General features: G+C 45.5%; 1 protein-coding gene across 1 annotated transcript in view; it reads right to left on the bottom strand.

The window, feature by feature from the left end:
- The window catches only part of LOC138161849 (sialic acid-binding Ig-like lectin 13), a 70,754-nt gene extending 66,574 nt beyond the window's left edge, over positions 1 to 4,180 (bottom strand). Inside the window, exon 1 of the mRNA XM_069088858.1 lies at positions 3,927 to 4,180. Within this exon, the coding sequence (XP_068944959.1) occupies positions 3,927 to 3,960 (34 nt within the window). The 5' untranslated portion in view covers positions 3,961 to 4,180. The remainder of the gene's footprint in view (positions 1 to 3,926) is intronic.
- Positions 4,181 to 13,289: the final 9,109 nt, after the last annotated feature.

The raw sequence follows: 13,289 nt of genomic DNA, 5'->3' as shown, positions 1-13,289 counted from the left end.
AATTTTCCTTGAGAATTTCTTGAAGGATGATTTCTAGGTTCTTTTTTTGATCATGCTTTCAGGTAGTCCAATAATTTTTGTATTATCTCTCCTGGATCTATTTTTCAGTTCACTGGTTTTTCCAATGAGATATTTCACATTGCCTTCTATTCTTTCATTTGTTTGGATCTGTTTAATAGTATCTTGATTTCTCATAAAGTCAGTCCAGCCTGGATTCCTGCCCCCTTCTCCCTCCGTTGCATCTCACCTGGCTGGTCCCCAGAGCCAGACAATGGAGGCCTCACCTGTCTGTCTTCCTGCTACCAGCCCACACTCAGCCTAGGTCAGGTTCCCTGCCTTTCCCTGGGATCAAGTTTTTGTTTATCTTCTCTTCCTTCCTTCCTTCCTTCCTCCCTCTCTCCCTCCCTCCCTTCCTTATTTCACTTCTTTCTTTTCTTTCTTTCATTATTTTCATTCTTTTTCTTCATAGCTCCTTTTTTCCTTCTGTCTTTTCTTCTTTCCTTTTCCTTCATTTCTTTCTCTATTCCTTCTTTTTTGTAATTCTTTCTCTCTTTTTTCCTGTTTTCTTTCTTCTTCACTTCCTTCCTTTTTCCTTTTTCTTCCTCATTTCTTTTGCCCTTCCTTTGTTTTATTCTCTCTCTCTATCTCTCTGACTCTGTCTCTCTGCCTCTGTCTCTGTCTGTCTCTCTGTCTCTGTCTGTCTCTCTGGCTCTGGTTCTCTCTCTCTGTCTGGCTCTGCCTCTGGATCTCTCTCTCTGTCTCTGGCTCTGGCTCTCTCTCTCTCTGTCTCTGGCTCTCTCTTTCTCTGGCTCTGGCTCTCTCTCTCTCTGTCTGTCTCTCTGTCTCTGGCTCTGGCTCTCTCTGTCTCTGGCTCTCTCTCTGTCTCTGTCTGTCTCTGGCTCTCTCTCTCTCTGTCTGTCTCTGGCCCTGTCTCTCTCTCTCTGTCTGTCTCTGGCTCTGGCTCTCTCTCTCTCTCTGTCTCTCTGGCTCTGGCTCTGGCTCTCTCTCTCTGTCTGTCTCTGGCTCTGGCTCTCTCTCTCTCTGTTTCTCTGTCTCTGGCTCTGGCTCCCTCTCTCTATCTGTCTCTGGCTCTGGCTCTTTCTCTCTGTCTGTCTCTGGCTCTCTTTCTGTCTCTGTCTGTCTCTCTGGCTCTGGCTCTCTCTCTCTCTGTCTGTCTCTCTGGCTCTGGCTCTCTCTGTCTGTCTGTCTGTCTCTTTCTCTCTCTGTCTGTCTGTCTCTCTGGCTCTGGCTCTGGCTCTCTCTCACTCTGTCTGTCTCTCTGTCTCTGGCCCTGGCTCTCTCTCTCTGTCTGTCTGTCTCTCTGTCTCTGGCTCTCTCTCTCTGTCTGTCTCTCTGTCTCTGGCTCTCTCTCTCTCTGTCTGTCTGTCTCTCTGTCTCTGGCTCTGGCTCTCTCTCTCTGTCTGTCTCTCTGGCTCTGGCTCTCCCTCACTCTGTCTGTCTCTCTGTCTCTGGCTCTGGCTCTCTCTCTCTGTCTGTCTGTCTCTCTGTCTCTGGCTCTGGCTCTCTCTCACTCTGTCTGTCTCTCTGTCTTTGGCTCTGGCTCTCTCTATCTCTCTGGCTCTGGCTCTGTCTGTCTGTCTCTCCCCATCTCTCTCTCTATCCATTTTGTGGAAAATAATGTGAAAGATGGAAACAACAAAACAAGCTCTGAGGAGACAGAAATATTCACACTGTGATCCTGGGAACTTACAGCATATGAGCCCAATGTAACTACCCCTAGCTTCCAGTTCCCCACACCCAGCAGCCCGGTGACCTCAGGGCAAACCCTCCACCTGCCCTGACTGAGGCTAAAGGCTCAGCCTGGATGGCCAGACTCCTGTTCCCACTAACGGCGGCCCCCATACCCATCCTCCACAGCCTCTTCCTACACAAGCCCCTCAGACCCCCCAGATCAGCTCTGAAGCCAAAATCAGTGCATCACATAGCAAATCATCCCTTATTGGAGTGGGCTGTAGAGAGCCAGGTCAGCTTCTCCAGCAGGGAAGCCTTCATAGGTCCAGTGGACAGAGCCTGGCTACTGGACTCCAAGGTGGCCTTTCTCCCTCTCAGCAAAAGCCTGTTGTAGTAGAGAGGTCACTACCTTTAGACTCCACATTTAGAGGTCACACCTCTCTGGTTCTGGGGCCCTGTGGGAACTAGGCCAGGCCCTCCTAACAGCTCTGATGGCCACACCCTGAATAGCGTCTACAACAGAAGGACCAGGCTGGGTGTGGCTGTGGCTCTCTGCCCGGCCCAGCATCAGGCAGGGAAGAGATTCAATTCCAGAACCACAGAACATCAGGGTGGGAGGGAGCTCAGAATACATCTACGCTAACTCTGCCTAACTGACTTTGGCACATGAAAGCACAGAGATTGAGACAGAGAGAAAATAGGAAGCCCCAGCCTGTGTCACTGCTGAGAGGCTGCTTTCCCTGCCCTGCCCAGGAAAAAAGCATCTGGTTTCCCAAGCTGGCCCAAGAATCTGGTTTCTCAATGCACCCCTCCCTCACCCCCTCACTTGGGGGATGCAGGCCTCCTCCCCCCAGCACTCACAGGACACATTGAGTTGGATGGTTCTCTCTGAGCTGAAATGGCCTCCAGGAAGGGTCACCTGACAGGTGAGGTTGGTGCCATGATGCTGGGGCCCAGGGATGAAGGAGAGGTGTGAGGAGGGGGATGGCCCAGAGCTTTGTGGCTTGGAGGAGAGGGCAGCCCCGGTCCAGGAGAATGTGAGGGGCCTGTTTTCCCCACAGGCCCAAGGAAATGTACAGTTCACAGTCACTGGGCTCCCCGACTCCAGCACCTCTGGAATAGAGATGTCTGGTTTCTGGATCAAGTCTGGAGAGGAGAGAGACAGTGAGCCCTGGGCTGCGGAGGGGAATTAGGCCTCAAGTGTCCTTCCAGATGCTGGTAGCTCCCCCACCCCTAAGGTCCCTACTGTGTTCCCCTCATAGTGTGACCCCATTCAGGGCCCTGCTCCTCACCAGCCTTCTGGGCATCCCCTGTCATCCTCAGGACCTGAGATGGCCATAGATTATAAGTCAGGAGGAAGTTGCATTAAAGGCAAGAGAGAACAACAGCTTCCTTTGACATAAGGTCAAAAAGTGAGTCTCATAGAGGGAGGGGAAATCACAGGGTAAAAGGCCCCAAAGGGTCAGTCAGAAATCTGGGATTTGAATCTCCTTCCTTTGGCGGCAGCTCCAGAGTTCTTTCCAGCACAACCGTGGGCCCCCTCAGCCTTGACTGGGGTCCTGGCTTCTCCCAAGGAGGACCCCACCACATTCCCTCCCCTTTGCAGCTCTGGAGCCTCAGGCAGGGTCTTCACCCCTCCCCTAGCTCTGCCCCTCCCCCTGAGTGGGGTCCCCCCCTGTGCTCAGTGTTTTCTCACCCCTCCCACAGGGAGGTTCAAGGTCTCCAAGGCCAGCCCATTCCGCAGACCTCCCTGCCTCATACACTGAGAGCCTTCCAGGACAGGAGGGTCCTACCTGTCACCTGCACATGAAGTAGCTTTTCTTTATAACTGTAATTTTCCTTCCCTTCAAAACGGAAGAAGTAGCTCCCAGTGTCTGAGAACTGGGCGTCTGTGATGGTCAGAGAGCAATTCTTCATCCTGGGATCCCCAAGGAGATGGAATCTCCCCCGGGCTTGTTCTTCCACACTCCGCCGTGGGGCATTGGTGGCCACAGGACTGCCATGGAAAACATTAGTCCCTTCTCTGAACCAATAACCATAAATGGTCTTGTAATCATTGGGTGATACTATGGAGTATTCAAAGGCACAGGGGACGTGGGCACACATCCCCTCCTGCACTGTGACCCTGGGCTGCACCTCCAGGATCTGGCACAGGGACCCTGAGGGCAGACAGAGGCCTGGTCAGCACCTTCTCACCCCTCAGACCAGCCTCCCTCTGCCCCACCCACACTCACCCTCCCAGAGCAGGGGCAGCAGCAGCAGCAGCATCTAGACACAGGACAGAGGCAGTTTCTGTGGGGAGCTGTGTCACTCCCTGAACACCATGGCTCCCTCTGTCCATCTGTGTCAGACTCAGGACAAAGAGGAAGATGAAAGAGGAAGCCCTTGTGTGGAGAGAGGGAGGCCCCTCCTCAGAAGAGGAAGCCCTGTCCTCTTCCCCCAGTGGGCCCCTGGGCTCCTTAGCTGGGCTCAGTGGGGAGGAGCCTCCTGTCTGGGGCAGCTCCAGGGACAGGGAAGACTCAGGGGCAGGGAGAGGACAGATCTGCTGCACAGGCTGGGCCCTGGATGTTGTAGGGAACAGTGGTCATTTCAAAGGACATATACCCCACCCAAACCTGAGCAGAACAGGAGAGCTTCCACCAGGGTGGGTCCTTGAAGAAGAAAGGAAGTCCAATCTCATCATCAGCAATGTCCTTAAGAACTGAACTTTCAGCCTGGACTTTAAAAGGGGGAGGTCTGAATCTCCCCCACCACAATTATTGGTTATCGATAATCATTTTTCTTGTTAGCATGTCAGAGGTTGACTCTTGAACATCCCTAAACCTTTAAGGATTGTGCCAGTCCTTCTACGGCAGGTGGGAGACAATGGAAATACAAAGATTATTAATATCAATAGTTCATGGACTGTTGTCATTGCTTTGTATCATTTGCCTTGTTTGTGGGCTAAAACAAAGGCTGTCCTACATCACATAAGCTTTGGTGCACCATTGCATAAGACATCTTTTGCTTCAATCTGCAGTGGACTAGAAATGACCTATTGTTTCTGAAGAACAGAACAAAGCAGGGAAACTGTGACCCCGCCACCATAATCAGCATGGGCTTGACCTCAGGAGGTGCTCTCCAGCCCAAACACTGCAGGGAGGGCAGTTCTAGGCCCAGGCATCAGTGGCCAGGCGCTGAGGAAGCTCTGCTCTTGTTCTCTGTGGCCTAGAGGCCGCTATTCACACTGTAACCTGGGTGGAAGGACTTACCCTCAGGGAGGAGGAGGGAGGAGAATTTTCCACTGAATCCTGGGCTTGGAGAGAGAGCAGAAGATGAGGTTGGTGGTCTTATCTTTTCTTTCCTCCAGACCACCCTTCTAGCCACACCTGCCTCCTTCCACCTTCTCTGTCTCATGTCTCTGGGAAACACTGAGGTTTCCGTTCTGACGAAGAATGTGCCTGGCTCTAGCCTGGAGTCCCAAGTTCCATCCTCAGACAGGGGATGACATTGGGAGTTTCAGTACTAGAACCCAGGACAGAAGCAGGGGAGATCCAAGGATTCACCGCCATAGACTTTACCTCTCCCCACTGTCTCAGGACCCAACGACATTTCTCCTGGACCCCTCCTTCCTCTGGGACACCCAGGCAAGATGCTATCTCTCTCCAAGCACTCACAGGCAACCCTGAGCTAGACAGTTGTCTTTGTGGTCACTCTGGCCTCTGGAAATGTCACCTGACAGGTGAGCTTAGTGCCATGGTCCTGTGCTTTGGGGGTGAAGAGGAGTTTGGAGGAGTTAAGATCCTGGGAGACAAATCCCTGAGAGGAGAGAGCAGAACCAGTCCAGAGGAAATTGGGGGGGGGAATCCCCTTTCTACAGGCTCCAGGAGCTATACAAGTCAGGGTCACTTCGTGACCAGACTCCAGAAGGTCTGGAATGGGGATCTCTGGTTCTTGTGTCAGATCAGTGGGAGAAAAGTTGGATAAAGCAGGTGGCCAGGGAAGAAGTGCCCCTAAAGTGTACCCTCAGGTGATGGCCTTGGGGTTTTGCCTTCAGTGTCACAACAAGCCTTTCCTTGGTGTCCTCTCCCATGCCCTGACTCTGCATCCTTTGGAATCTCCCAGTATCCCCAGGACCTGCGACTCTCACCTCACCCAGGGGTCCTGGATCCTCCAGCAGAGGACCCCATGGTGTGTCTACTCAGCTAAAAGCCTCAGGACCCTCCCTCCTGCCTTACTAATGAGGTTATCCCTGCATGCCTGCCATGAATATTGGCAGCCTTGTCCCTGCTATGCAGGCATCTGCTGTCACCTCCAGGACCTGAAGGGCTCCCCTGTCTGTGTCTTGTTTCTTTACAGAAAGGACTAGAGTGTGTCCTTCCAGCCAAGAGCCTTGTGACTCTGCCTCCTGTATCACCAGCATATCCTGCCCTGACTCTCATCCCTCACCTGGGCTTCCCATCACTCCCAGACATTCCCTGGGACACTGTCCTCACCATCCACTTGGACAGACAGCATTTTATAAGAGTAATTGTATCTCAGATCCCCTTTCTCCATCATTAATTAATAAATTAATTAATCATCATTAATTCCCATGACTGTTTCTGGACCCCAATAATTCTCAAGGAGCAGATATTCATCTGTAGGGCTGCCATGAGGTGACATCAACTCTGGGTCCAGGGCTGGACATTTCTTTGGGGGTCATTGATGGTCACCACCATCCCCTGGTCTCTCCCCTGGAACCAGTATCCCTGAGCTGTTTTGTTACCCCTTTCCTGTTGGGAGTCATGGAAGGAGAAGGGGACAGAAGCACAGCCCCTTCTGCATGATACTGTTTCTTCTACATCAGTCCCAATCTCTGGGCCATTTTCAAAAAGGGATTCTGGGGAGGATGGGTGGAAGAGACAGACAGACAGACAGACAGACAGAGTCAGCCTGTGATTCCACACCTCCTTCATGTTCTCCCATCCATCCAAGGCCTTCTCACCTCTACCCAGGTACCTTCAGCTCGGGCTCTGGCTCTGGCCCTGGCCTCATCCACCCTCCCAGAGCTGGGACAGCAACAGCAGCAGCAAAGGTAAGTCCATGGTAGGACAGAGGGATCCCAGGAGTCCACAGCTATGTCCTGGGGGAAGTGTAAAAGCTGATCACCCAGAAAGAACCCTGTGAAAGGGGAAGAGTCGCTTAGAAACAAGAGGGAGGGAGAGGAGCAGGGAGGGGGGTTCTCAGAAGAGCAGGCAGCCTGATCCCACTGGACCTTCCTTCCCACTGGGCCCCAGAGCAGGGGCCTCAGAGGGAACTCCAGCCTCCTCTAAGGGAAGCTAAGGATGTGAGGAGGGCACCTGAGCTGTAGGGAGCTGGGGACATGCGCAGGGTGCAGTTCCTGCTTCCCAGGCCTTGTGGTTAATGATCTGCTGACCTTCGAGTAACTCCTTCCCAAGCGGCCTTTGGAGCCCCACCTCAGGACAAGAAGATCCTTTCCTGCCCCACTGTGGGGTCCCCATGACTCTATCCCTGTCCCTCCATGATGTTCTAACCCAGTCTACCTGCTTCCTTTTTGGTCATTCCCACTGCCTGATCTTTCTCCCTAAGCTTTCTGCAATGGTGCCTCCCTGTCTTCCCAAGACATCCCCAATGTTCCATTTCTGTGTCTCTGTGACAGATAACAAGGCCCCTTACTGCCCTTGTGACCTTGGGCAAACCACTTCGCTAGGCCTCCATCTTCTACCTCATAAAATGAAGGTGTTGGCCTCGACAGATAACAGGGAGAGTATATTGCAGATCTAAATTTGTCATTCTCCATCTCTGGTCCTTGCCTGGTCTGATGTTCTCTGTGTGTCCCTCCCTCTCAGCTCTGCCATTCTCTGCTCTGGAGGCCCTCCCAGCCCAGTCACACAGTCCATGTTCAGGGGGTGATTCTTGCTCTGCCATTCTGTGACCCCTACTTGGGAAAGCTTCCTGAGGACAGGATTCTTTTTTGAAATGTATAAACTTATTTTTTGGTTTTCAACATTCATTACAATAAGATTTTGAGTTAGCAATTTTCTCCCTGTCTCTCCCCTAACCCCTGCACCAAGATAGCAAGCATACTGAATAACCCTTCCCCCAATCTGTTCTTTCTTATATCCTCCCCCATTCCCCCCTTGTTTTTTTTAGGGCAAAATGAATTTTTATAACCCATTGCCTGTAGATCTTACTTCCTGGTTACATGTAAAAAACATTTTTTAACATTTCTTTTTAAAACTTTTTTTTTTTTCCAGAGTCTTTCCCTTATTCCGTGCTCACCCACCCCCACCGGGAAGACAAGCAATTCAATATAGGTTGTACATGTGTAGTTAATGGAAAACATTTGCATAGTAGTTATATTATGAAGGACTAACTGTATTTCCCTCCATTTTATACCAGCCCCCATTTATTCTGTTTTTTCCTTTGACCCTTTCCCTTTTCAAAAGTGGTTGTGACTAACTACCCTCTTCCCCAATCTGCTGTCCCTTTTATCATGCCCACTCTCATCCTCTTCCCCTTACTTTCCTGCAGGGCAAAATACCCAATGGAATGTGCATGGTATTCCCTCCTTAAGCCAAATTCAATGAGAGTAAGGTTGACTCATTCCCTTTCACCTCCCTGCTCTTCCCCTCCAATGTAATAGCTTTCTATTACTTTTATGTGAGATAATTTACCATATTCTATCTCTCCCTTTCTCCTTCTCACAATATATTTCTCACCTTGTAAATTTATTTTTTAGATATCATCCTTTTATATTCAACACATCCTGTGCCCTCTTTCTATGTACACATGTACAAACACACTCTCATATACACACACATACCCTCCTGTACATACATATATATTTATGTATAGAAATACACACACACACACACACACACACACATATATATATATATACACACAGATATATGTTCCCCTCAACTATCCCAATACTCAGAAAAGTCTTTATGAGTTACAATTATTATTTTTCCCATGTTGGAATGTAAATAGTTCAACTTTATTAAGTTCCCTATGATTTCTTTTTCCTGTTTACCTTCTCATACTTCTCTTGCTTCTTGTATTTGAAAGTAAAATTTTCTCTTCAGCTTTGGTCTTTTCATCAAGAATGCTTGAAAGTCCTCTATTTCATTGAACATTCATATTTTCCCCAAAAGTATTTTACTCTTTTTTGTTGGGTAGGTGATTCTTCATTTTAATCCTAATTCTTTTGACGTTTGGTATATCATATTCCAAGGCATTCAATCCCTTAATGTAAGAGCTCCTAGGTCTTGACTTGTCCTGATTGTGTTTCCAAAAAACTCAAATTGTTTCTTCCTGATTGCTTGTAATATTTTCTACTTGACCTGGGATCTCTGGAATTTGAGTATAATCTTCCTAGGAGTTTTCTTTTCAGGATCTTTTTCAAGAGGTGTTCAGTAAATTCTTTCAATTTCTATTTTGCCCTCTGGTTCAAGAATGTCAGGGAAATTTTCCTTGATAATTTGTGGAAAGATGGTGTCTAAACTCTTTTTTTGATCATGGCTTTCAGGTAGTCCAATAATATTTAAATTATCTCTCCTGGATCTATTTTCTAGGTCCGTGGTTTTTTTCCAATGAGATATTTGACTTTGCCTTTTATTTTTTCATTTGTTTGGATCTATTCTATAGTATCGATTTCTCATAAAGTCATTAGCTTCCATTTGCTCCAATTTAATTTTGAAAGAATTATTCTCTTCAGTGAGTTTTTGAAATTCCTTTTCCATCTGGCCAATTTGACTTTTTAAGACATTCTTCTCCTCACCTTTAAGACATTCATCCTCACCTATGGGGTAGCAACCCACCATTTAAGAAGGAAGATGAATGTAAAAGTAAGCTGAAAAGAGTGAGGATGGAGGAAGCTATGGTTATGTGTGTGTGCAGGGGGGGGGGTGTTGGGGGAGGGGTCATGGACACAGAGAGTACAGGGATAAAGAGAGAAAAGCAGGTGGAGGCATGGATGACGTGTCTGCAAGTTGATCCACCAAACACAAGGACCATTCCCAGGCCTATCACCACAGGGCTGGGATCTGTCAGAGCTGGGTAAGAGACAAATGCAGGATCATGGCAGCAGCAGTAGCTACTCCTGGGACTATCAACCAACAGCCTGGAAATGTCAAAAGGACCTGTCTAAACTTCCAGGGACCAGGATGGCAGAGTGAACTCTCTGACCCTGAAAACAAAGACATTATTGCCGCAGAGCAAAATTTTAAATTGTAAAGGATTGGGATTCCTAGAGGAAGGGTGTGGCTAAGGCCCTGCCTCAAAATGGGCAAAAAACAGATTGAAAAGACCAAGACTCTGGAATCCTATTATTGTGAGTGGGAGGAACCAAATTCAGAAGGAGACAGCATTGACTTCACACCCACAGGTGAAACCTCAACAGGGAATATGAACTTGTTTCAAGCACAGAAAGAGTTCTTAGAAGAGCTCAAGAAGGACTTTGAAAATCAAATTAGGGAGGTAGAAGATAAAATGATTTTTTATAATAATTCTTTAAAAATTAAAATTGCAAAAATAGAAAAACACTTCAATGAAGAAAGGAACTCCTTAAAAAGAAAAATGTGTGAACTAAAAATTAAATCTGAATATATGGAAAAGGAGCTTCAAAAACTAACTGAGGAAAATAATTCACTAAAAATTAGAGTCAACCAAATTGAAGTTAATGACTCTTTGAGGCACCAAGAATCAGTCAAACAAAACATCAAGAATGAAAAATCAGAAAAAGAGATAAAATATCTCAATGGAAAAATAACTGACCTAGAAAAAAGATCCAGGAGAGATAATCTGAGAATTATTGGTCTACCAGAAAATCATGATGAAAAAATGAGCCTGGACAACATCTTCCAAGAACTCATCAAGGAAAACTTCCCTGAGGTCCTAGAACCAGAGGGTAAAATAGATATCAAAAGAATCCACTGAACACCTCATGAGAGAGATCCCAAATTGAAAACTCTGAGAAATGTTGTAGACAAATTCCATAACTATCAGGTAAAGTAGAAAATACTACAAGCATTCAGAAAGAAACAATTAAAATATGACAGAACTACAGTGAGGATCCCACAGGATCTGGCAGGTTCTACATTGAAAGATTGGAGGGATGGAATATGATATTTCTCAAGGCAGAAGAGCTTGGGTTACAACCAAGGATCAGCTATCCAGTGAAACTGAGCATAATGTTCCAGGCAAGGAAATGCTTGTTCAATGATATAAGGGACTTCCAGACCATCCTGATGAAAAAGCCAGAGTTCAATGGAAAATTCATTCTCCAATTACAAGACCCAAGAGAGATATAGAAAGGTAAATAGAGAAAACACAAACACACACACACACACACACACAACATGTTATTTAATAAGAACAAACTGTTTACATCCCTACATGGGAAGCTGATGCCTGTTAATATTGAGAATTGTATACTTATTGTGACATTTAAGAAGGATATAGATAAATAGAAGGGGTGGGTATAAATTAAACAAAATGATGATAACAAACCTTATTAAGGGGTGCAAATGGACTGCAATGGAAGAAGAGGAACACATGAAGCAGGAAAGGGTAAATTATGCCACACAAAGAGTCATAAAACATTATAGTAGAGGGAAAGAAGGGAGGGAGATGAACATTATATGAGCTTTGTGGTCATTGGTCCTGGTTTAAGGGGGGGAATAACAAAATCAGTTAAATATAGGACTCTATTGAGAAGATACATAAAACCAATCATAATAGAGGGAAAGAGGGAAGGGAGAGGAGCATTACATGAGATCTATTCTTGTCAATATTGGTTCAAGGAAGAAATAAAATGCTACTGAAGTATAAAAATCTATTGTACCCTACAGGCAGTAAGAGGGGGGAAGGCTAATAAAATGGTGGGGGGGTTAGAAGGGAGGGAAGAAGCAGTAAGAGGGAAGGGTAGGAAAAGGGAAGGGGGGCTAATAAGGAGGGAATACTGAGGTAGGTGGCAGTCAAAAGGAAAACTTTTAAGTAGGGGAAGGGAGAAGGGGAAAAATAAAAGCATAAACAGGGGAGGAATAGGATGGAGGGAAAGATACAGATAGTAATCATAACTATGAGTGTGAATGGAATGAACTCTCCCATAAAACAGAGGTGGATAGCAGAATGGATTAAAAACCATAATCCTGCAATATGTTGTTTACAAGAAACACATCTGAAACAGGGGTATACACACAGGGTAAAGGTAAAAGGCTGGAGTAAAATATATTATGCCTCACCCAAAGTAAAAAACAAAAACAAAACAAAACAGGGGTAGCAATCCTTATCTCAGACAAAGCAAAAGCAAAAAGAGATCTAATTAAAATAGATAAGGAAGGAAACTATATCCTGCTAAAAGGCACCATTGAAAATGTAACAATATCATTACTAAACATTTATGCACCAAGTGGTACAGCATTCAAATTCCTACAGGGGAAATTAAGGAAGTTAGAGGAAGAAATAGATAGCAAAACTATACTAGTGGGGGACCTCACTCTCCCCCTCTCTGAACTTGATAAATCTAACCTCAAAATAAACAAGAAAGGGGGCCAGCCAGGTAGCACAGTGAGTAAGAGCACCGGCTCCAGTGTTGAGATGATCTGGGGATCAAATCCAGGCTCAGACACTTAGTACCCACCCAGAAACACCTGGATATGTAACCTTGAGCAAGTTACTTAACCCCAATTGCTTAAAAAAAAAAACAAGAAAGAAGTTAAGGAGGTAAATAGAATCTTAGAGAAGATAGATATGGTAGACCTCTGGAGAAAATTGAATGGGGATAAAAAGGAATATACCTTCTCAGTGGTACATGACACATACAAAAAAATTGACCATGTACAAGGGCATAAAAAACTCACAGTTCAGTGCAGAAACACAGACATACTAAGTGCATCCTTCTCAGATCATGATGCAATAAAAATTATATGTAAAAAAGGGCCTTGGAAGGATAGATTAAAAACTAATTGGAAACTAAATAACTTAATCCTAAAGAATGAGTGGGTCGAACAGGAAATTATAGAAACAATCAATAACTTCATTCAAAAGAATGACAATAATGAGATAACATACCAAAATTTGTGGGATGCAACAAAACAGTTCTTAGGGGAAAGTTTATATCCCTTAATGCATACATAAATAAATTAGAGAAAATGGAAGTCAATAAATTGGGCATGCAACTGAAAAAGCTAGAAAAAGAACAAATTGAAAATCCCCAATTAAATACTAAATTAGAAATAATGAAAACCAAAGGAGAGATTAATAAAATTGAATTTAAGTAAAGTATTGAATCAATAAATGAAACTAAGAGCTGGTAGTATGAAAAAGCAATAAAATTGATAGAACTTTAGTCAATATGATAAAAAAAGAAAGAAGAAAACCAAATTATGAGTATCAAAAATGAAAAGGGTGAATCTACTTCCAATGAAGAGGAAATTAAAACAATAATAAGGAATTATTTTGCCCAATTGTATACACATGAACTTGACAATCTTAGTGAAATAGATGAATATTTACAAAAATATAAATTGCCCAGATTAACTGAAGAGGAAGTAAATTACTTAAATAATCCCATCTCAGAAAAAGAAATTAAACAAGCCATCAATGAA

The sequence above is a fragment of the Petaurus breviceps genome, unplaced genomic scaffold (genome assembly GCF_028583685.1).
Source record: "Petaurus breviceps papuanus isolate PSGF00001 unplaced genomic scaffold, PetGlider_PUasm1.0 185, whole genome shotgun sequence".
Classification (NCBI taxonomy): domain Eukaryota; kingdom Metazoa; phylum Chordata; class Mammalia; order Diprotodontia; family Petauridae; genus Petaurus; species Petaurus breviceps.
The sequence above is the reverse complement of the archived record's forward strand: the minus strand, read 5'-3'. Positions and strand labels throughout refer to the sequence as shown.